Genomic DNA, 22,613 nt, shown 5'->3' with positions numbered 1-22,613 from the left:
CCGCCGAGAGGTGAGGAGCAGCAGCAGCGCGTCCGCGAATTTTTTTTTATTTTTTTATATATATTTTTTAGATTTTTCAGAAATAAATACTCGAATCAAAAATTTGCAGAAATAGACCTATGCCGTCAGACGAAACGGCGGTACAGGAGTTTCGCCGTCTGAAACGGTAATGGGACCTACCGTCGGGTGAAATAGCGGTAGGTCGCTTACCGCCCCCATCCGACGGTCCGCACACGGGATTGAGTGGCATTAGTTTCGAGGCTTTACTGTCGGTTGAAGTGGCGAAACTGGAGCCCCGCCATAAAGTCGAAGGATCGTAAGGTCGAGGATCTTCGGTCCGAAATTGACGCGAATCCTTAGACGGTTGACATCGCAGGTAACTTGATTTACAAAGATCCATGGTGCAAGTGCCTCTACCACCACAACAGGGATCGCTCCCCGTCTCCGCCATCCTCTGGGGGTGCTGGCTACTATGAAGCTGGGCCGTCGCAGTCCTCGCAGAGCTAGTTCTACTAGGAAGTAGACATGGCTCGTACCCGGCTATTTCAATTACCTAAGGCATGTTAGGTTTACCAACAGCACTGGTTTAGGATAGCATCCGTGCCGCATATGCCACTGCAATGTATAATTAGTTGTTCACCGTGAGTCGTTGTTGTTCGTATGTTCCGCAGGAATTTCGTTTCCATCCGTTGTAATCCGTTATATCTAATGGTCGGGAGTTAAATCATTTTCAATTATTTCGTTCAATCACTCTACATTTCTCAAATTACGAAGTTACATATTGCAATTGAATTGCATATTTTACTTTCAAAAATGTCATACAAAAATAAAGGAAAAATAATTACAACATAGCTATAGCCGGTTGAAACGGCTATAGGAAGTTACTAGCAAACATGCCCGTGCGTTGCTACGGGTGAAGATCTTAAATATTACATGTATTATCTATAAATAATATCCAAATCCAAGATCTTAAATATTACATGTATTATCTATAAATAATATCTAGACCCTGTCTCAACGCATGAACTTTTTACATGCATTGATTCATGGCCTACTATGTCTGTATGGCAATTTTAGAAGCACCTGCTGTGCGATGCAACCAAGGTAGCCATGCTTGGTATTTTCACGAACATCTCATGCGCACGCAACGTACGGTCTCGTGAATCAAGCTCAAAATTTGCCAAATGCCAAACCCAGCAGAGTAACGCGCGAACTTATCCGTAGCAATAGCAAGCAGGGCAAGGAGCACAATCCCAGGCCTCCAGTGATCCAGTCAACCGGATTGCTCCACGCCGCCACTGAAGGTGACGGCAGTGAAGTAGAAGGCCGCCGGCCATAAAGGAGTGCATGAACGGGGAAGACATCTGGCAGCACACACGACGACGACCGCTAGCTGGAAAGTCTGATGAGTGCAGGAGCACCCACGAACACAACCCTGCATAATTTAGTATTTTCTATACCAGTGGACTCTTTATAAGTGGATAATTTTCCTTTCGACAGGAGGAACAAGTTTCTTTTAGGGTGGTTCAATGGGAAGCGGATAAAACTCATTCACTGGATGAGCTGGAAGCTCAACATCAGTATGCCAACGACTTGGAGAAACAAATCGAAGCTCTTGCACAGAAGTTACAATCAGCCAACGCGCGCTACAAGCAGAAGGTAAACATTATCCTTGCATCATTATCCCATTGTAAAGAGACCATCATCTTACATGAGGTCAGCAAATATTATAATACCATGATGAAGCTTTGCAATTTTGCAGTACCCATACTTATAGGTTTTGGCTAATACAGGACGTCCTTTTACTATTGAAACTTACCGACTTGCTGAAATAGCATGGTGCATTTGCTAGCTTGCAACATTTTTCTCTTGCATTGAATCGTCTGAGCTTTCCAGGTCACAGAAGAGAGGGATAAAGTTGCTGAGATTACCACAGAGTTCAATAAGTTGACACAAAAAGTAAGCAAGAGCGTTGAACTTGAGAAGAAGGTGCATGACCTTGAGCAGGAGCTGCAGGTAGCTTACTCTAAATCTGAGGAACAGGTAAGTGGAGACGCGTCGATGAAATCTCTTGGTTACCTTATATCTGGGCAACTAATCCCGAGAGTTCACCTTGGATTCATCAACAATTTTAAGCAAACAAAATGACAAATCTCTGGGTGCTGACGCGGCCTCACCAAACCCAATCCAGCAAGAAGTGCTCCCCTGTTCAACCATCATTCCTGTCTTCTTTTCTCCACCGAGCCAGCAATCCACAATAGCTAGCTTCTTTATTTTTCTTCCTCCATAAATGGGCAAGCAACAGCTCGAATCACCAGCACACCTTCTGCTCTGTTCTTCTGTCCACCAAAACAGCAGCAGCAACCACCTACCAGTAGCTCTTCCTTCTTCCTGCCGGCAAGCACCAGGAGCAGATCAGGCACCCAGCTAGCTTTCTTCCCTGCAAGTGCAGCAGGAGGAGGAGAACGCTAAATCTGTCTCAAAAAACCCCAAGATCCATTTGTTATAAAGATGTCTGCATGCTTCAGCTTATCGGGGCTCCTCACTCATGAACATGGTGAGCATCTCGCACCTCGGCCAAGACCATGCACCCGCCTGGTCACCTTGCTGCACCTGTGGGATGTCCAACACCATCTCGCACCTCTCGATCGATGCAGCATGGCGTTCCACACGAGGCCACCGTTGAGGTCCTCCAACTCACTGCTGCAGGATCTGCACCACAAGGACGCTGGGCTGACGGAGATTGGGTTGTGGGCGGGCGGGCACGACGCAGAGGAGGATGCTGGGGATGACGCCACGAGAGGTGTGGCGGGCACTGCGCTGCCACCGCAGCTGATGCCGAGGCCGGCGGCGTGGATGCGTGCAGGCGTGCGGTGGCCTTCGCCGTCGGCGGCGGCGGACGACGAGTGGTGGTGCGACACCGCGTGCGCCGGCGTGAAGTGCGTCGCCATCCCGGTGGCAGCGACAGCAGCCTCCAGCAAACCACGCAAGCACGTGAGAATTCCCACGTAACGGCGGACTCCTTCCCTTCCCTCCCATACAGTAGATCTGTTTTTAGCGACGAGAGGGTGGGGAGGAAGGGGATCGACGGGAGGTTGGAGGCGTGGAGGGATCGATCGGAGGGCACATATGGCCGCGAGGGGGCGGGCAAGTGGCGGCGGTGCAGGGCGGGTGGCGGCGGCGCAGAGCGAGCGAGGAGAGAAGGAGTTCGGAGCAGGGCGCGGCTCGGAGGGAGGGGGCCGCCGGTCGCCCGCTCCGCCGGCCACCGTGAGGCCGCTTCGCCGCCCGGCTCCCCTGCTCCACCACCACCTCGGAGCACCTCCCCGCCGCCCGGCTCCCCCGCTCCGCCCCTCCCTGCTTTCTGCTGCCCCTCCCTGCTCTCCACCGTCATCGCCCCTCCCTGCTCTCCACCGTCGCCGCCCGCTCCTGCCAGATCCGGCACCCCGACGGCGCCTTCTCAGACGCTGATGAGCTCCGGCTGAGGCCGCGCGCAGGGGCAGCGTGGGGGAGCGTCGGGGCGCCCCGCTCCAGCCGCCGCCCGCCTGTCCACTGCCGGGCGGCGCCGGGTCCGGAGCCGGACGGCCGAACGGAGTGCGCCCAATCCCCCTCCCCTCTCTGTTTTATAAGCTTTTTCCCGTTTAACCCCCTCCCTTCCCTTCTTTTTCCACCCGAGCCATTCCTCTCTTTACAATATGGACTGCGGGTTGATTCCTTGAAAGTTGAGAGGTTTTTTTGCAAAATGACCACGACGTACGAAAAACCAGGCAGAGGCGTTACTTGCTTTAATAATAGGTAAAGATAGCCGTTTCAACCCGCTATAACTTTCTCCACCCAGCTAAACCGGCCTAAACTATGACCTGGGAAGGTACCGCTAGTTGAAACGGCGGAAGGCCTAAACTACGACCTGGGAAGGTACCGCTAGTTGAAACGGCGGAAGGCCCTTCCGCCAGTTGAAACGGCGGTAGGCTCCCTTCCGCCGTCTCAACTGGCGAAACCAGCGTGGCTGACGTGGCATGCTCCCTTCCGCCAAATCAAATGGTGAAAAGAAACCTACCACTATTTCGTTGTCTATTTCTGCAAATTTTTAGTTTTTAGTTTGAGTATTTATTTCTACGAAATCGTAAAAAAAATTCCGCGTGCGCCTCCCGAATTTTTAGTTTTTAGTTTGATTATTTATTTCTACGAAATCGGTAAAAAAAATATAAAAGTAAAAAAAATTCCGCGTCCGGAGTTTTCGCTCTCCACACCAATCTTAGGCGTGGGCCGGCCCATGAAAGTCTGGACCTGCTCCGAAAACGTTACCGTACTTGTAGAATTGTAGGTCTCTCCAAAAGAAAAGGTGATTCGAGCCCACCACCGGCCTTGTCGAACTCGCCGCTCTTCTCCACCCAGCGCCGCCTGCTGCCGGCCGATTCTTCCGTCGGGAAAGCGCGAGCGGGACAAGGAGGAAGGGGGGCATCAAGCGGTGGCCATGGTGGACGGCGATCTCGGTGTCCAGGAGCTTCCCGACGAGGTCCTCACGGAGGTCCTCGCCCGGCTGCCGGCCAAGTCGGCGGGGCGCTTCCGCTGCGTGGTCCGCCACGCTCTCCTCGGACTACTTCGTCGACCTCCACGCCCGGCGAGCAAACAGGCCGGACCGCCCCAGGTTTCTCCTCACCGCGGTCGGGGACTCCTACGACGGCTACCTGTATTCGTGGCAGCCCGGGGGTGCGGTCGAGGAGCTCGTGCCGGACGAATTCGGGAGAGCGGTAACTGTGCCTCTCACCTCCAAGCCCTGCCGCGGCCTCGTCCTAGTCCGGTCCTGCGACCATGGCGGCTATTTCGTCTTCAATCCTTCCACTGGTGAGGCCCTAGCTCTTCCCGACAGTGAGAAGCCATTGAAGATGAAGTTGCGCTTGGGAATTTCAAGATGGAAAAAACCCGAGCTACCGCACTACGTGAGGGTATCTTACGGCCTTGGTTACTGCACAATGAGGAAGGAGTATAAAGAAACGACGTCGCCGGCGAGCTCACGGCCAAGAACACAGAGAACTCAATTTGCATTGTCAACTTGGCAGCTTTTCCAGAGTCTATTGCATTGCTTGAGTAGACAATTACAAGGTAAGAAATTAGACCCTCACAATTAGACTAGCGGTGCAATCACTTAATTGCAAATTGCTAAATTAAGTTACTGGTTAAACTAGGAAAGTATAAATCTAGCACCTAAGGATTATTCTTAACAATCTCCTCCTAAGCCTTGTGGTGCGAACTGCATATATCAATAGAAAAATTGGTTCTGTAGCATCGAAAGATCACGACTTCCGTAAAATACCACTGAAAGACACCGGCTCCGTAAAATACTACTGAAAAGTGCAGACCTCAACTGACAATACCAATATGTTAGATTTCAGCATTAGCTCTGTTAACCTGGACAAAAATGCCCCCAAACAGGTACCGGATGGGCGCCGGCGGAGGGCGCTGGGCGCGGGTCCCTGAAGGACGGCCGCGGGCACCGGCGGAGGGCGCCGGACGGTGGCTGCCTCTCTCTCTATTGCTTGTTGCTCAGTGGCCGGGAGGAAACAGACGGCGGAGAGAGAGCTTGCCTGCCCCAGCGCGTGGCGCTCCGTCCATGGATTGGGATCTCAAGATGACAGTCTCGTGGCACCTGGCCGAGCTGGAGCACTACACCGTGCCGGCCATCGCCACACATCCCGCCGCCGCAGCGTTGGGCATTGCGACTGTGGCGGCGGCAGCGGCATCGGCGCCGAGCCGGGCGGAGTGCTCCGTCGACCTCAAGCTCGGTGGGCTGGGCGAGTTCGGCGCCGCGGACCGGATGAAGGAGCCGGCGGCGGCGGTGGTTCCGTCCGCGAGCCCGATGAAGCGCCCGCGCTCGGGTGCTAGCAGCGCAGGCGGGGCGCAGTGCCTGTCGTGCGCGGTGGACGGGTGCAAGGCCAACCTCAGCAAGTGCCGCGACTACCACTGCTAAGTGCCGCGACTACCACTGCTGCCACAAGGTCTGCGAGCGCACTCCAAGACGCCCGTCGTTATCGTCTCCGGCCGGCAGAGGGCGCCGTCCCTTGTTGGTCCTCAAGCCAAGGGTAAAAGGTCCTTTCATGTTCGCGTTATGTGCTGAAAAGTGCTAAAAATAAGTTTTCAATGAAAAAATATGACGGAATGCGAGTTTCATTTAACATTTACATCTTTCGGTGGTATTTTACGGAGTCGAGATTTTCCCCGCAATCTTTCGATGCTACAGAACCAACTTTCCCTATATCAATCAGGCCAATCTTAGAACGCAGCTCATGGAACTTGGTCTTGCCAAGCGGCTTCGTCAGAATGTCGCCCAGCTATTCTTCGCTCCTGATGAACTCTACCTTGATCAAACCTACTTCAGCAGACTCTCCGACTAGATGATATTTAACTTCAATGTGCTTACTCTGTCCATGAAGCACTGGGTTTTTAATCAAAGCAATGGCAGACTTGTTGTCCACCCTCAGTGATGGCGCTCTTGATGCTGATCCCTGCACCTCTGCTAGCACTCTGGCTAGCCACAATGCCTGACAAGCAACATTAGCAGCTGCTATGTATTCTGCCTCACAGCTTGACCGTGCCACCACCTTCTGCTTCATCGACTGCTATGTGATTGGGCTGCTGCTAAGGAAGAAAATCACCCCAGTCATGCTCTTCCTAGCATCGACATCGCCAGCATAATCACTATCACTAAATCCCGTCACGTGAGCCTTCTTCTCCTTCTTCCTGCCAAACCAGAGTCCCCAGTTCTTGGTTCCCTCCACATAACGCAGGATGTGCTTCACTGCCACGAGATGATCTTCACTTGGCTCTTCTAGGAATCGGCTTACATACCCCACGGCGAAAGCAAGGTCAGGGCGAGTGTTAACCAGATACCTTAGGCTCCCGACGATGCTCCTGTATACGGTCGCATCGACCATCGGCTCTGAACTAAACTTGCTCCATGGGCACCTGACAAGGGTTGCACCCTGCCATGCCGCTTCTCTCCAGGATCTTGACGGCATAAGCTCCTTGGCTAAGTGAGATTCCACTCGCGCTCTGCTTCACTTCAATACCAAGGTAGTAGTGAAGTAGGCCAAGATCGCTCATCTTGAACGCGGCCGCCATCTCTTACTTGAATCTCGACGTACACACTGACCACCAGCTGCGTGTCGTCATTCTGCCTAACGTACATGGTGTGTTCCGAGGGGCTCCTCTTGAAGCCGTGCAATAGCAATGTGTCATCCAGCTTCACGTTCTAGGCCCGCGGTGCCTGGTGCAACCCGTACAACGCCTTCTGCAGCTTGAGCATCTTGTCCTCCTTGCCAGTGATGACGAAATTGGCAGGCTGCTCCACGTACACCTCCTCCTGCAAGTCGCCGTTCAAGAATGCCGACTTGACATCCATGTGGTGCACCTCCCACCCCTCGTGCGCATGCAAGGGCGATGAGCAGAAGCACTGAGTCCAGTCGCACCACCGCGCAAACACCTCGTCGTAGTCGATGCCGTGCCGTTGCGCGTATCGCTTCACCATGAGACGCGCCTTGTTCTTGGACACCGCCCCTTGTACGTGTCGTCGTTCCTGCCGGCGAGTGGCAAGGCAAACTCCACTACCTGCGTCCTGCCTGACACTCTCGGCGCCTCCCCTGCAGTGGCGTGTGGCGATGGTGGCGGGGTCAGCTCGCCGTCTGATGGAGCCTCCCTAGGTGCCTCGACGGCACCCTAAGCCGTCGGAGTCGCCTAGCCCACGATGGAGTATTCCACCGTGAACACGTCGTCGTTGCCTCTCGTCACACCCAAGTTGCCACTCATGCCCCAGTTCCATTGGGCTTGATCGTCGAACACGACGTCCCGCGTCACATGGACGCTCTTGGTGACAGGATCGTACGCTCGTAGCCGATGAAGATCATCTTGCAGCCTCGATCCTCTAACCTCTTCAAATGAGGCTTCGTGTTGTGGACGTAGATGATGCTGCCGAACATCTTGAGGTGGTGCACGGCCGCCTTCTTCCCATGCCAAGCTTCGAACGGTGTCATCCCATCCACGCTCTTCGTCGGGCACCTGTTCAGCACTTACACCACCGTGCTTACCGTTTCACCCCAGAACCAGTCGGGCATCCCTTTCGCCTTGAGCATGCTCCTCGCTGCCGCCACTACAGTCCCGTTCCGATGCTCCACCACACAATTTTGTTGTGGGTTGTAGGGCACAGTGTGTTGATGGTGAATGTCATCCTCCACACAGTACTCCACGAACTCAATTGAGGTGAATTCACCCCCTTGATCGGTTCAGAGAGCCCTCAGCTTGACTCTAGACTCGCCTTTTGCCCACGCCTGGATCTCCTTGATGGCAGCCGCAGCATGATCCTTTGAAGGAATCGCAGCTACCCACATGACTATAGGTTGCCAAGGCCTAGAAGTACAAGTGGTCGCCCTAACGGTCACTCTCGAACTCACTACTTGAGTGACGAAAGTCACTTAGCTTCTTTAATAGGGCTTGTTTCCAAATTAGTCCAACTTCGTACCTTTCCGGCATAAACCGGACCTGCTCAGGTCGTCTACCAGCAACAGGAAGTACCTGTTGCCCCTTGGCGTCGTAAGCGCGATGGGGCCGCATAGGTCCCCGTGCACCAGCTCCAGAAGTTGCCACGCACAGTACTCTGCTTGCACCGGGAAGGAGGTGTGCCTCTACTTGCCCACCTGGCAAGCTTCGCACAACCACTCCACCTGGCCGAGCTCCGGTAGCCCTTGAACCAGCTCTTCCCGAGCCAGCTTCGGCAACGCCGCCATGTTGACGTGGCCAAAACACTCGTGCCAGTGCCACGCTACCTCGTCGTCGCATCCGCGCACCGCTAGGCACACCGGCTGTGCCATCTTGATGTGGAGCATGTACAGCCGGTTTGCCCCACGCGACACCTTCGCCAGCAGCTAGCCTCCAGTCTCCCGGATCCTCATGACTCCGATGTCGATCTTGATCTTGTACCCCACTTCATCAAGTTGCTCGATGCTTACGATGTTCGTCGTCAACCGGGGGATGAAGTAGACCCAAGCGAACGAGCGAAGCTCACCGTTCTTTCACCCGAACGTGACCATCATGCGGCCCTCGATCCACACCACTTAATCGTCACCAAAACGCAAGGTGCCCAACACCGTCGTGTCTCGCTTCGAGAAGGCGTCCCTGGACCTGGACATATGGTTGGTTGCCCCGGTATCCAGGACCCACGTCTCCGCCTCGTGCTCCGCCTCCTCTCCAAGCTAGGCGAAGACCTTCTCCTCCCGGATCTCGATCTGAGACCTGGATCTCGCCTCCGCCGCTTCACATCCGCCAACGCCATGTGCCTGCCCCACCCTCTGTAGCGGCAAGACAACATGCGGCAGCGGGACCGCTATCGAGGAGGTGGCTGCCGGTGACCCGGTCAGCATTGCTCCCTCTTCAGCTTCGACGGGCATTTGCGGCCCAGTGGCCCAGCTTGCCGCATTTCCTGCACTCATCACTAGTGGGCTTACTAGATGATGACCAGCTTGACGACCGGCCTCCTTGCCCACAGCAACACCTGCATCCTCCTCCTCTACGGCGTTCTGATCCACCACTCGTGCCGCCGCTAGAGTGGTTCTCCGCCTCTCGCTTCTTCCGCTAGGCGTCCCACTCCTCCTCCGTGAGGTAGAGCCACCTGTCGTGCTGCAGCGCCCCCGGAGCCTCCTCGAAGGTCTCCTCCACCACCTTCAGTCACCCCACCTGATCCGAGAGGGTGAGGGTCGACACATTGAGGAGCATGGTGATCGCGAGAACGATCTGCTTGAGCTGCAGTGGAGCACTACGGATGACCTTCTCCACGATCTTGGCCTCCTCGACCCCTGCGCCAAGCGTGGCGAGCGTCGTCGCCATGCCATTCAGGTGCAACGCAAAGTCTTCGATGGTCTCACCATCGTTGAATGTCACTAGGTTGAACTTCCGCAGGAGTTGCACCGAGGCGGATTTCTTCATGCAGTCGTTGCTGACCTGCATCTTCGAGATGGTCTTCCAGGCCTCCTTTGCCATTTCCTTGTCGGCGATGGAGGACACCATCTCTGGTGGCACCACGCTGTAGAGAGCATCGAGCGCCGTCATCTCCTCCTGCGCATTGGCACCGCCGTGCTCGACGACGTGCCAGAGCACCCTCGCCTTCAACTTCACCTTCATCAGCAGCACCCAATCGGAGTAATTGGTCTTGGTGAAGGTGGGGTAGCTACTCCCGCTGCCCACCTCACGAATCACCCGTTGGATCACGACGCCATCGCTGGAGGAGCCGCTTCTTCTCGTCACCCATCAGCATCCCAGTCCGGAAACCGGCTCTGATACCAATTGTCAGAAACACACCGGAGAAACAACGTCGCCGGCGAGCACACAGCCAAGAACACGCACGAACACACCGAACTCAATTTGCGCTGTCAACTTGGCAGCTTTTCCAGAGTTTATTGCATTGCTTAAGTAGACGATTACAAGGTAAGAAATTAGACCCTCACAATCAGGTTGGCTGTACAATCACTCAATTGCAAATTGCTAAATTAAGCTACTAGCTAAACTAGGAAAGCATGCTGCTGAACTCGCTCTGGATCGCTCCAATTGGTATGTACTACTCAGGTGGCGGACAAAAGATCATGTTCGGGACAGGTTCTTGCAAGATGTTTGCAGTAGACCCTGATGGTGGCGACCCAGAGATTTTATTCACACCAGACGATACCATGGTTGGAAGTTGTGAGGATGACTATGTACCAGCATTTGCTCTATTAGAGGAGAGCCTCGTGCCCGTAGGCGTCACAATTGAGGACATGATCTACTCATCGCCAACAACTGAAGCTTGGTTCGACATCCTCAAATGGCTGCCGGACACGTTCTGTTTTGGAGCTGAGATTAGTTTGCAGGGAGTGGTGCGGAATGTTCATGACTGATTCCTTTATCGAATCACATGTTATCCATTCAAACTTGAAAAGGAGCCCGCAGATTAAGTTCATCGTGGATCCTCGCTTCGGTTACTATATGGATCTGGAGGAATGGATCGGTCAACATGAAGAATATCCGGACCTTAATCTTGTATGTTCCCAGCCTTGCTACGGCCTCAATGTTGGGAGCTGCTCATACTGGGATTTCGTATGCAATCCAACCATAGGTTATTGTGAGCACATAGAATTTGATGATAATGATGGTACATTCTTTGCGGGTGGCATTGGATTGGGGTACAACACAGAGATTGACAAGCATATCATGGTGCATGTCACCTACACAGAGAAGAACCTGGAAACAAGATATTATGAACTGCAGTGCAAAATGAAGTATGTGGATGGCTGCAAGTGGGATCCAATAAACCCTCCTTCTAGATCAGTAGCTGGCATACCGGCATACCGCCGACCTTCGTCAATGGCAAGATATGCTGGATGGTTGACCCTACTCTCGGACCAGTCTCTGCAAGATGAGAAATTGTCGCATTCGATGTCAACAAACAGGAATTTGAAGTCCTGCAAGGTCCACCATGCACCCATGGTAGTGGGCATATGACCATCCTCGAGCTTCAAGGAGCACTTTGTATTTCCTATTCAGACCAGAGCAGGAACACGGTCGACCAGTGGATTATGAAAGATGACGGTATCTGGTTAATGGAGTATCATATAGTGCTTGACAAGTTAGCGGAGAACGCTGCACCATTGGCTGTTGACCCAACAGATGGACGGATTTTGCTGAACACTGGTTGGTCATTGGGCTACTATGACCCCAGGACAGCAGCATTTGAGACCATCTACACCAAGGCCTTTCCGGACTTAAAGTTCTATCCCATTGTCTGCCATGAAAGTTTAGTCTGCCCACTAAACTAGTTGCACTCCTATTTTGATTTTCTTTCACTGTTCTTAAATCTCGTACCTTTGTTTGAAGGAAGCATTAAACAAGTTTACCAGAGCATTTCTACAAGAAAATGTGTACTCCTGTTCATTGGTGTTTGTGGTCATGGAACCTTGACTATAGTTTCCTAAGCATATGCTGAGCAGTTGTATCTTCTCGTTTGAAAGGATCATGTATTCATGTTAGAACTTGGCTACTCTGCATTCACAGATTACTGAATATAGCTTATCATGGAACCTACCTTACTTTGGTTGCGAGTTTGCTCAGTATGAACGAAAGGGGTCAGTGTTTTGGTTGTATCTTTGTTTGAAAGGAGCATGTATACTCAGCCCTTGAGTCAAGGTAAATATGATTCTATTTGTGACGAGTCATATCTTTACCTGCATTGCAAATTCAAACATTATAAAAGAGTGGACAATATTTTAGCTGTATGAGCTCTAGCATTATTATTTGGTAGTTTTGAGATTCATTGATTTTGCTTTTTTTTTTTGTTTCTATCGACTGATGAATGTCTGCAGTGGAACTAATTCATCTGAATTGGACATGTTTCACTGTCAATTGATGGGTGCCCTCACTGGTTCTTAGGGGGTGTTTGTTTCTTTAGTCACTCCTAAAATTTCTGTCACATTGAATGTTTAGATAATAATTAGGAGTATTAAATATAGACTAATTACAAAACTAATTGCATAGATGGAGACTAATTCACAAGACGAATCTATTAAGCCTAATTAGTTCATGATTTGACAATGTGATGCTACCGTAAACATGTGCTAATGATGGATTAATTAGGCTTAATAGATTCGTCTCGTGAATTAGCCTCCATCTGTGTAATTAGTTTTATAATTAGCTCGTATTTAGTCCTCCTAATTAACCTCCGAATATTCGATGTGACATAAATTTTAGGAGATCCTAAAGATCCAAACACCCCCTTGTTCACCTGAGACATGTCACAGTTTTATCATCGAGAGAAGAGATGAATGCCCCCAAAAGGTTCTTATTCTTGTGTTCTCGTTACAGTGAACGTGTAAGAACTCTAAAACCCTGTATGTTGACAGACAACGGCCACACAAGATGTTATCATATTGTTCATCCTTCTTGTAACCATTTTGAATGCATGAGAAAGATGAAAGATGTCAGAATAAAGGTTTAGTTTATGTTTTTTCTAGTATTGTGCGTAAAGAAGCATGTCATAACATCAAACTTCTATCCAGAAAACTACAAAAAGAAGAAATCTATTCAAGAAAAACCGCACCACGATGGACATTCAACCAGAACCGCATCAAAGAGAGGCAGAGGCAGTCTGATCTTCTTGTCTGGCACTGCCACTGCCAGTAAGCCACGTTTTCACCTTGCTGTCCGCCAGCTTCCTCATCCTGAGAGCAGCAGCCATCAGTGTGCCATCGCTCTTGCAGAAGGCAAACCTGACGTACTGGTTATGGTAGCTTTCACGGTCGCAATTCTCGTGGAAGAACCCATGGCCAGGCACGGCTGCCACACCGGCATCGTTGATCAAGTTCGTCACAAAATCTATCTGCATTGTGTTTTAATGCGCCACTGGTTAGAGTGCTTGCTCGATATGACAATATGGATGCAAGCTTATCCGCAAACATACATTGATACATCTTGATTATCTACCAATGCCCAGTAAGTTCAGTCAGATCATCGTGAATAATAGAAGAAGCATGTGAAAGTACCAGTATCAGAATATCATGTTTTGCACATAAATTTCCTGCACCAACTAGTTGTTCCAAATTCTATAATTGTCAGATATCAGTAGCATCTCCTATTCATGCTTCAGATATGGTTCAGTAGGGACTCACATCTGAAAGTTGCCAGGACAGGGGCAGCTCAGCAAATACAAAGACTGAACCTTGTGGCTTGAAGCTGATGTGAAAGCCAAAATCTTTCAGCAACTGAAGGATGAAGTCTCTTCTCACCTCATAGTCCTTATACCAAAGTAGATAACAGTTATATGGTGAGAGAATTAGATTTGAAATACTTGTGGTAGATTGGTAAGCGTTGGAGGTTAGTGTGTGAAGGCTCACTTTTTTCAGGGATGAATAGAAGTCCGGTGTGCTTGTCAACGCGGTCAGTGCTGCTTCTTGGAATGGTGCAGGAGCTGAATCTGTTAGTTTGATATGGATATTCCTTATTGCTGAGGCAATGCTTGCTGGAGCACAAGCCCATCCAATTCTCCAACCTAGTTGGTCCAGACAGTAGTGTTATTAAATTGCCCTGATGATAGGTTGCTATTTGTATTGCTGCTTGCATCAAAACAAACTTCGCCACAAATTCAAGTCATGCTCACCAGTTACGCTGTAAGTTTTAGACAGTGAGGATGTGATGATGGTCCTCTCTTGCATCCCTGGAAGAGAAGCCAGTGAGATATGCTTGTTCTCATCGTAAGTAATATACTCATAAACCTGGAAATATTCAGACACATTAAGGCAACATGTTGATGAAATTTTGTTTCAGAAGTCTGTCCACAAAGCTGAAGAATATTTAGTATACGTGCAATGAAAGAGAAGAAAGAGCAGCCTTTACTATTTGTTGCAGATCTACCTCATCTGTTATTGCAAAGCAGTCCATTTTCTGACAAGCTTGGGCGATAATCAGCAACTCCTCTTTGCTGAAGACCTTCCCTGTTGGATTATGTGGGCTGCAGTGGTGAGATTATGGAACTAGGATCAGTCGGCATGTCCTGTGCAAACATATATCTCCATATGCAGATAACGGCATCGATCAAGCATTCAGCCAATTCAACAAGCACCGGTGGGGATCAATCACCTGTTCAAGACAACCGCCTTTGTTCGACTCGTAAAAGATTTCAAGAATTTATCTTCGTTCAGAGTCCAAGAAGGTGGATCCAATGGCACATACACCTAATAACAAATTGAAGATTCTTCTGAATTCCAAATCACCAACCTTGCTCGGAGGAAAAAACTCTGAATTCTGAATTAGAGGAGCCATCTTACAGGGACACCTCGGGCCAGTTCAATGCACGTCTCGTACGTTTCGTAAGCAGGGTCGAAGAGCAAAACCTCATCCCCTTGATCAATTGCTGCATGGAAAGGAAAGGGGAAATCGAATATCCATCAACAAGGGCTCAGCAAGGAAAAATCTGCTCTGAAACTACCATAATAATTCAGTAGCTCGTACGAAATGTGCATTATTAGCTGTACTACTTGCAAAGATAGCAGCGGCAAACGCTTCCGACTGCCCGCAGCAGATGACGAAGTCCGTGAGCGGGTCGGCGTCGAGGCCGTGGTCCCGTCTCGCCGTCTCCGCGAGGACGTCGCAGATCCCCTGCACATGCCTACGCCACCGCTGCAGTAAGTAATTTGTACTACTTGCAAAGAGAGGAGAGGAGAGGAGGTCGGTGGCGTGGAGAAGGGACCTGTACTGGTTGAGGTCGGCGGCGATGGCGGCGGCGGCGGCGGCCTTGACGCGGGGAGGCGCGGGGAAGTCCGGGAAGCCCTCGGCGAGGTTGACGGCGCCGACGCGCTGCGCCAGGTGGGATAGCTGCTGGATGGGCGACGGCGCGGACCGCCTCGACGCCGCCGACAGCCTCCGCTCCATCGCGTGCTGTCAGCTCCAAGCAAAGCCGCTCCGGTTTCGCGGCGTCGCGTGTGAGTGTGACCGTGTGAGAAAGAGTGTCCGGATAAGGTGAGGTCAGCACAGCTGAGCCAAGCTAAAGCTAAGCTAGCAGTGTGCTACGCGCCTACGCCCGCTGCCGTGCGCACGGACGCGAATTCAGTGCCGTCGAGGCACGACGTAACTTCTCTTCTACCAAATCTACCGTGAATCAACTACAGCCTAGAATCTTATCCATCCGAGCTTTTTTTTTAACAGGGAGTCCATCAGCAAGCGGGGCGCGCTGCTCTCCCGCACGTTGCGCCGCCTCCGCGCGCCACGCTACTCTCCCGCAAGCTCGCGCGCTGCGCCACCCTCTGCGCCCCCGTGCGCTGTGCTGCTATCCCGCGGGCTCGCGCGCTGCGCCGTCCTCTGCACCTCCGAGGAGAGAGCGTGTGGAGGGCGTGTGCCGCCCTCTGCACCTCGCTGCCGTTGGCCCGCCAAGTCGCCGTGAAGGAGAGGGATATGGCCCCCAACAGGACGCTATTGTCAGGTACATTAGTAACTTCTTTTCCTTCTCGTGACATAAGCATGTGCACAAAACAACTAATTTACCTTACACTCACATTTGTATCATTCTGAGATCCTGTGACTATAGAAGGTTAATTTGCTCAATTTCATGGTAGGAAAATCATACGCTCTAATTTATTTTTGGCCATATTTATGGAACTGTGAGTGATGTGGAAGGCAATGGTAGAATTTGAGAAGGGGACACCTCAGGTTGGTTTAAGATTCAGAAATTCAGATGAGGCTAAGTTTTAGGTTGCATATAGGGGTTGTAGAGGCTTTAATGTGAGGAAAAGGTATGCAAATGTAATCAGCTATGATAGCAAGGTAACTTCGTGTAGATTTATTTGTTCTAATGAGGGTCATAGAAGAAAAGGGAAAATAAACAATGTGACCAAGTGTTTTAGAACCGTAGTAAGCCAACTAAATCTGTTGAACCGAAAAAGAAAGAACCAAAGGTACGTTCTCAACTTGCAATATAGAAATTTCTATGTGGTGTTGCCATTCATAGGTAATTAGTGATACTTTTGTTGGCAGAAACGAAAGCAAGATGATGATGTACAACCTCCAAAGGAAGTGGAGAATGATGGCAGTAATAAAGGAGCAATCATGGACGTTGAGGGTACAATATTATTGCCAATTTTACTTAACTCGTGACAGCTCCAATTTATGATGATGATATTATTCATGTTGACAATCTATTCTAGTATGTGCAAGTTGGTTAGGTAGTATTTTGGACTGCATAGGACTGACTATAGTATTTTGTATTTTGTGAAGTAACTATAACATTTTATAGCCTAATTGTACTAGTGAATTGTCAAGTAATAGCATTTTCTATACTATAATATCAATTCGAGAGACTCAAAGTGCCATGTAGTGGTGATGTATTATAAATGTCACTTTCAGTGATTCAAAATGTAAGCTTTATTTTACGTTACATGCATGTATGAATGTCACTATTGTTTGCTATTTTGTGTACTTCTATTTTGTGTGCTAAATAAAAGTCAGATTGTCTGAAAAATACTAAAGATGGGAGGCATATAGACTTGAGAAGCAAAGAAGCAAAGGTACGATCGGGGAGAAGACCGGAAGGGCCGTTGCTTGCTGCTAGCCCTGCTATGGAAGCGTCACGTGATGACCATTCACCTGATGGCATGCAGAGCTGGGAAGAAAGCAGACGATGACGGCGGCGCAGGGAGAGAGGCTGCGGCGAAAGGACGGATCAGCAGGCACTTTGGAGGGAAGAGCACAAAAGTTGCAGGCTGCAAAATTAAGCTTGACGTTCAAACCAGGAATTTTGCAACTAGAGGCTGCACGCCTGTCAAATTCCATACAACAATCTGATCGAACTGGAGTATGCTCTATGGTAAGCACTACCCCAACCCCATCGCAGCCGTTGGGTAGAGAGCGTTGTAGGATCGGATCCGTTGATTCTTCCCTAAATCAATTAGCAAGTCCTCCTAGTTGACTGCTGTAGTAGCTGTTGGGTCAGGGACTCGGGGGGGGGGGGGGGGGGGGGGGGGGGGGGGGGGGGGGGGGGGGCAAGTCGATCACTTGAAGAGTAGCCCTTTGAAATTCGTACACTGAAGTCGTGCGTGCGACCTGCAACACAATGGATTACCAAGCACTACTTTGAAGAAGCTAGTACATGAAGACTGACGTGCTATACTGCTATGCAATTTGCGAGCCAATCGCTCCACGTGGACTTTGAAAACCAGTGCTCAGTGCACTTTGAAACTCTTAAAAATCCGTACGTTACCTAGCATATGCAATCTGCAAGAGACGATTTGCTCAGTGCACTTTGAAACTCTTAAAAATCCGTACGTTACCTAGCATATGCAATCTGCAAGATAAACTGTACGTGTGGCGTGTACGAGGGACGAAAAGGGCTAGTTTTCTCATGTACTAGCTTGAGAAATGCACTTTGAAAACTAGCGCTTTCCATATTTTTGTGGCGTTCCGTCCTGTGACCTCAGTACCTCCTCACCCATCAATGATCGAGGCGCCTTCCCTATTCTGGACGCTCCCGGTCTCGGGCCTCTCAGCCGTGTGTGATCCTGAGAGGCCTCTGCCTCTCTGCAGCGACCCACGGCTTAACAGGAGTTCATCAAAGAAAAATGGCCAACAGAAAGAGCGCCGGAGGTTTCACCGTCAACCACACCACATGCATGCCATGTAAACAGCATCACAATTCACTGCCTCTGCATTACAAAACGATATTTTCCTAGCACCACACGTACAGGGTAATCAAGATCACACCGGCTGGGTGGGCGAAAATACTGGGCAGACCAAAGAAAGGGGCGGAAAGAATGAACCATCTCCCCCAGAAAAAATTGGGAGAACGAGACGACCGGCCTGCGACCTACCGCGCTTTCGCCCATGCCTTCTTCGTCACCTGCAGAACCGAAACCAAACAAACCCCTGCCCCTCCCTATTAAAGCACCCAAGATGTTGCCATGGCCTCGCCGCGCAGACGCAACGGGATCACAGCAGCAGAACACTTGGAACAGAGAGAGAGAGAGAAAGAGAGAGGCCGAGGAGAGAAACAGTGTGGGGGGTGACGATGTCCGGCAGCGTCGTCAGCGGGGGCGCCAATGGGAAGAGCCAGCAGGGCTCCAGGGGCAAGGCCATGCTGCTTGCCCTGGGCAAGGGCCTCCCTGGCCAAGTTCTGCCGCAGGAGAAGGTTGTGGAGAGCTACCTCCAGGACAGCACCTGCGACGACCCCGCCACCAGAGCCAAGCTCGAACGACTTTGTAAGCTGCTTTCGTGTTTCATTTCAGCGCAGTTGTTATTTTCTCAGAATCGTTTAGTTTTGATGCTGAAATCTTTGAGTTAGCGAATGTAGCTTCAAAATAATTTATCTTTATGCCGAGAACTTTTGAGTTGTCAAATGTAGCTTAGCTCTCCTCATACAGATCTTTTGGTCTAAACAACTTTCTGTTGTCAAAATATCACACAATTGTAATATATCGGATCAAGTACTCATCTATTGCAAGTAGAAAATGCAACTGGTAAAATGAAAGAGGCGTAATTTTCCATTCAGTATCGAAAAAAAGCACATGCACAAAAAATTTCAGAACCTCTTTTGCTATAAGAAAATCACTACAATGAGCCAATTCAGTTAACATTTTGTTTCATGTTCCTGGTGATGCTGACTGGATTACATTATGAGCATAAGATCACAATACATAGCCTTCAGCTGTTATGCGATTGTTTCCATCATCATCCAGCAGACAGATGATTATTGCCCAATGATCTTCTTTTACAGGCAAAACGACTACAGTGAGGACAAGGTACACTGTCATGACCAAGGAGCTCCTGGATGAGCACCCAGAGCTGAAGACGGAGGGCATCCCAACACTGACGCCACGCCTTGACATCTGCAACTCTGCGGTGATCGACCTTGGTGCTGCCGCAGCTCGTGCCGCCCTTGACGACTGGGGCCGCCCTGCAGCCGACATCACCCACCTCGTCTATATCTCATCCAGTGAGCTTCGTCTCCCAGGGGGCGACCTTCACCTGGCTGCCCGCCTTGGCCTCAGCCCAAACACCGTGCGCACTTCCCTCCTCTTTCTTGGCTGCTCCGGTGGCGCTGCTGCCCTCCGCACAGCCAAGGACATTGCCGAGAACAACCCAGGGAGCCGTGTCCTAGTAACAGCTGCTGAGACCACTGTGCTAGGCTTCAGGCCACCAAGTTATTACCGTCCTTATGACCTTGTTGGTGCTGCCCTGTTTGGTGATGGTGCATCAGCTGTGATTGTTGGGGCAGGACCCATGACACCAGCAGAGAATCCCTTCTTGGAGCTTGAGTTCTCGACGCAGGAGTTCCTACCTGGGACCGACAAGGTGATCGATGGCAAGATCTCAGAGGAAGGAATTAATTTCAAGCTAGGGCGTGATTTGCCTGAGAAGATTGAAAGTCGGATAGAAGGGTTCTGCAGGAATCTCATGGACCAGGTCGGGATAAAGGATTTCAATGATGTATTTTGGGCTGTGCATCCTGGTGGACCAGCAATTTTGAACAGGCTTGAGTTCTGCCTTGAACTTCAGCCGGAGAAGCTCAAGATTAGTAGAAAGGCCTTGATGAACTATGGAAATGTGAGTAGCAACACAATCTTTTATGTGTTGGAGTATTTGAGGGATGAATTGAAGAAAGGGGCAATAAGTGAAGAGTGGGGGTTGATCTTGGCCTTTGGCCCAGGCATCACCTTCGAAGGATTGCTAGTTCGAGGTGTTAACTGAAACTGAAATTCCTCCAAGAAGACCTTCACACGCTAGCATAAGGGAGGACCATAGGGAAGATTTACAAGGCACACATAAATACTAAGTATATATATACAGAGACATCTCATAAAGAGCATAGATGTCTGGGTGGCAGCTGTGCACTACATAGTACATTGCTAATGTTTTACTGTATTTATGTGTTTATCTATGAAACAATGTAAGGTACTTGAGTTTGCTTCTAAGACACTTGTAGAAATAAGGCACTATACATCATGTTGTTCCACTGTGCTATGTACTAATTACAGGATTAGTTCTGTACTGATTGTATACATGAGCGAACTGATTACAGTACAACAACCATCATTTCAAAGGAAAACAAAACAATTGCGTAATGAGACGTCAAAGACTGAAACACACATTATAACAAACATGAAACAGTGACAGATGGTAGATGCATCATCTATAATGGTCTCCTCGCCACTTCAACATCATTTTAAATATTATTAGAAGACACAAAAATAGAGCAAACTCTTACAGTAAACGGATTATGGAATGGCACCTCTTACCATTCAGCTTTAGAGAGACATCTATAACATCCTGATCTAACCATGGACCTTTCAAAAAAAACAAGCTAGTGATAACTCGAAGACGACACTGGATCCCATATGAAAGCTTATCTTCATCGTCGTCATCATCGTTCAAGGTCCAAAAGACAAATCAATCAGAAGTAACAAAGATGCCTCTAGCAAATCATGGATTTGAACTTGGTGCTCCTTCTTCAAGAGACAATTCACCAACAACCTTCCCCCAAGCAAGCTTAGCATCACCTTTCACAAGTAAATCCATCTTGGCAACAACATCCCTAGCCTCCGCAGACCTCCCAGCCTTCACCAACCCCTCAACCAAACCCTTAACAGCCTCAAATGGTGGTGCTGCCTTCATCGCAAAGCAGCTCTTACAGATCCACAATGCATCATCAAGCTTCTCTTTCTCCACCAAGCTCCTAAACAGCACCACATATGTCTGTGAATGCGCAGACACACCCAAGTCACTCCTCCCCTCGCGCCTCTTCATGACCTTCATCCTCTTGAACACCCGCATCGCTAGCCCGACATTCCCCTCCTTGCAATACCCCTGCACGAGAGCATTGTAGGTAAGATAATTCGGTGCTACCTCCTTTGACTCCATCACATCAAGCAGCTCCTCCCCCTTGACTGTCTCGCCTTTCTTGGCGAACCACTGTATCCTGCAGTTGTAGGTGACAACATTTGGCTCCAGCTTCCTAGCATTGATCTCCTTCAAAAGATTATTAAATCCCTCATCATCGTCCTGCGCGGAGTACCCGGCGAGGACAGTGTTGTAGGAGATGATGTCTGGGGCCGGGCGGTGCTTCAACTTCTTGTTGGCCATTTCGTCGAGCAGCTTCTGGGCAGCAGCGAGCTCAGAGTTCTTGACCAGGGCGTGGAGGAGCACATTGTGGGAGGCGCGGTCGGGTGCGACCCCGAGCGAGGACTCCGCGGAGGCGAAGGTGGACTTGAGGTCATCGAGGCGGCCGGCGCGGAGGAGCGCGGACAGGAGCGCCGAGAGCGAGATATCGGATCGGGCGGCGGGGGGTGAGGAGGAGAAGGCCCGGAGCGCGTCGTCGGGGCCAGGGAAGAGGGAGAGCGCGCGGGCCAGGAGGCCCGGCGAGGGCGGCGCGGAGGCGAGGAGGTTGTGGAGGAGCGAGGCGGCGAGGTCGGGGCGGCGGAGGCGGGTCAGGCGGGAGGCGGCCAGGGAGAAGAGCTGGCGCGAGGTGTGGAGGCGCGGGAAGTCGTGGCTGGAGAGCGCGGAGGCGACGAGGGAGTGGATACGTGCCGGGTCGGTCTCGGCGCGGACGGCGAGCTGGAGGTTGAGCACGGAGGCGCGGGCGGAGGTGGGCGCGGCCTGGGTAGAGGTTGCGGCGGGGGACGCCGAGGGATCAACGGCGGGGAGCGCGGAGAAGGCGCGGAGTAGGCGGGTTGAGGCGGCGGCGGCGGCGGCGCTTCGGTGCGCGGCGTGGCGGCGGAGGAGGAGGGACGCCATGCTGGGGGCTCGGGTGGCTCGGGGTTTGGCAGGGTTTGGGTGCCTCTTTTCCCCTTCTCAGTGTGTCAACTGTCAAGCGTTAGGGTTTGGGACAGCGAATCGATTGGCCCCTCGCAAAGCTACCCACGGCACTGCAGCATTTTTCAGTAGACTGCGTTCCTGGTCACCTCAAACTGCATATGACGTAATTGTATTTCTTTTTAAAATGTTTGATTCGAGTTTCCAAAGAGAGATGTGGACTAAAATATAATACCATCTTGCATTTTGTTAGGAGATACCTTCGCTCTCAGTAAAGACTTGAGTAAAATTATTAGCCTGCTCGGTACAACGGT

General features: G+C 50.7%; 5 protein-coding genes and 2 long non-coding RNA genes across 8 annotated transcripts; 3 read left to right on the top strand and 4 right to left on the bottom strand.

The window, feature by feature from the left end:
* Positions 1 to 914: 914 nt before the first annotated feature.
* On the bottom strand, positions 915 to 2,009 carry LOC140221270 (uncharacterized). Its single transcript, XR_011897010.1, has 2 exons — positions 1,820 to 2,009; positions 915 to 1,646 (listed from the first exon to the last, which is right to left on the bottom strand). It is a non-coding gene; the product is annotated as an uncharacterized lncRNA (long non-coding RNA).
* Positions 2,010 to 5,608: 3,599 nt separating this feature from the next.
* Positions 5,609 to 5,965, top strand: LOC140221107 (squamosa promoter-binding-like protein 18). Its single transcript, XM_072290432.1, has one exon. The coding sequence runs from the start codon at positions 5,609 to 5,611 to the stop codon at positions 5,963 to 5,965; it is 357 nt and encodes a 118-aa protein (XP_072146533.1).
* A 649-nt stretch (positions 5,966 to 6,614) lies between these two features.
* LOC140221106 (secreted RxLR effector protein 161-like) lies at positions 6,615 to 6,929 on the bottom strand. Its single transcript, XM_072290431.1, has one exon. The coding sequence runs from the start codon at positions 6,927 to 6,929 to the stop codon at positions 6,615 to 6,617; it is 315 nt and encodes a 104-aa protein (XP_072146532.1).
* Positions 6,930 to 12,987: 6,058 nt separating this feature from the next.
* Positions 12,988 to 15,580, bottom strand: LOC117835134 (uncharacterized). Of its 2 annotated transcripts, none has more exons than XM_072290638.1 (9): positions 15,254 to 15,580; positions 15,042 to 15,172; positions 14,832 to 14,917; positions 14,644 to 14,738; positions 14,401 to 14,515; positions 14,165 to 14,279; positions 13,902 to 14,056; positions 13,677 to 13,802; positions 12,988 to 13,387 (listed from the first exon to the last, which is right to left on the bottom strand). In XM_072290638.1, the coding sequence occupies exons 1-9, from the start codon at positions 15,433 to 15,435 to the stop codon at positions 13,136 to 13,138; spliced, it is 1,257 nt and encodes a 418-aa protein (XP_072146739.1). In that variant the 5' UTR covers positions 15,436 to 15,580; the 3' UTR covers positions 12,988 to 13,135. The 2 variants fall into 2 exon arrangements, with proteins under 2 accessions (XP_072146739.1, XP_034570398.1); XM_034714507.2 differs by having other exon boundaries at positions 14,419 to 14,515; positions 15,254 to 15,569.
* Positions 15,546 to 16,939, top strand: LOC117835135 (uncharacterized). Its single transcript, XR_004635931.2, has 2 exons — positions 15,546 to 15,982; positions 16,534 to 16,939. It is a non-coding gene; the product is annotated as an uncharacterized lncRNA (long non-coding RNA).
* A 1,509-nt stretch (positions 16,940 to 18,448) lies between these two features.
* On the top strand, positions 18,449 to 20,503 carry LOC117840551 (type III polyketide synthase A). Its single transcript, XM_034721069.1, has 2 exons — positions 18,449 to 18,749; positions 19,265 to 20,503. Exons 1-2 carry the CDS (start codon positions 18,560 to 18,562, stop codon positions 20,236 to 20,238), a joined length of 1,164 nt encoding a protein of 387 aa, XP_034576960.1. The 5' UTR covers positions 18,449 to 18,559; the 3' UTR covers positions 20,239 to 20,503.
* Positions 20,504 to 20,624: 121 nt separating this feature from the next.
* LOC117840550 (uncharacterized) lies at positions 20,625 to 22,348 on the bottom strand. Its single transcript, XM_034721068.2, has one exon. It carries the CDS (start codon positions 22,279 to 22,281, stop codon positions 20,971 to 20,973), a length of 1,311 nt encoding a protein of 436 aa, XP_034576959.1. The 5' UTR covers positions 22,282 to 22,348; the 3' UTR covers positions 20,625 to 20,970.
* Between the last annotated feature and the right edge of the window lie 265 nt (positions 22,349 to 22,613).

The sequence above is a fragment of the Setaria viridis genome, chromosome 9 (assembly GCF_005286985.2).
Source record: "Setaria viridis chromosome 9, Setaria_viridis_v4.0, whole genome shotgun sequence".
NCBI classification, from domain to species: Eukaryota; Viridiplantae; Streptophyta; class Magnoliopsida; order Poales; family Poaceae; genus Setaria; species Setaria viridis.
Note: the sequence above shows the minus strand (reverse complement) of the source record. Positions and strands in the feature narration are given on the sequence as shown.

Coding starts and splice junctions, on each gene's coding strand:
- LOC140221107 (XM_072290432.1), top strand. CDS start 5,609: ATGGATTGGGATCTCAAGATGACAGTCTCGTGGCACCTGGCCGAGCTG.
- LOC140221106 (XM_072290431.1), bottom strand. CDS start 6,929: ATGGTCGATGCGACCGTATACAGGAGCATCGTCGGGAGCCTAAGGTAT.
- LOC117835134 (XM_072290638.1), bottom strand. CDS start 15,435: ATGGAGCGGAGGCTGTCGGCGGCGTCGAGGCGGTCCGCGCCGTCGCCC. Junction 14,739..14,831: donor AACTGGCCCGAGGTGTCCCT/GTAAGATGGCTC, acceptor ATTTGTTATTAG/GTGTATGTGCCATTGGATCC. Junction 13,388..13,676: donor TGTCCTGGCAACTTTCAGAT/GTGAGTCCCTAC, acceptor AACACAATGCAG/ATAGATTTTGTGACGAACTT.
- LOC117840551 (XM_034721069.1), top strand. CDS start 18,560: ATGTCCGGCAGCGTCGTCAGCGGGGGCGCCAATGGGAAGAGCCAGCAG. Junction 18,750..19,264: donor AGCCAAGCTCGAACGACTTT/GTAAGCTGCTTT, acceptor CTTCTTTTACAG/GCAAAACGACTACAGTGAGG.
- LOC117840550 (XM_034721068.2), bottom strand. CDS start 22,281: ATGGCGTCCCTCCTCCTCCGCCGCCACGCCGCGCACCGAAGCGCCGCC.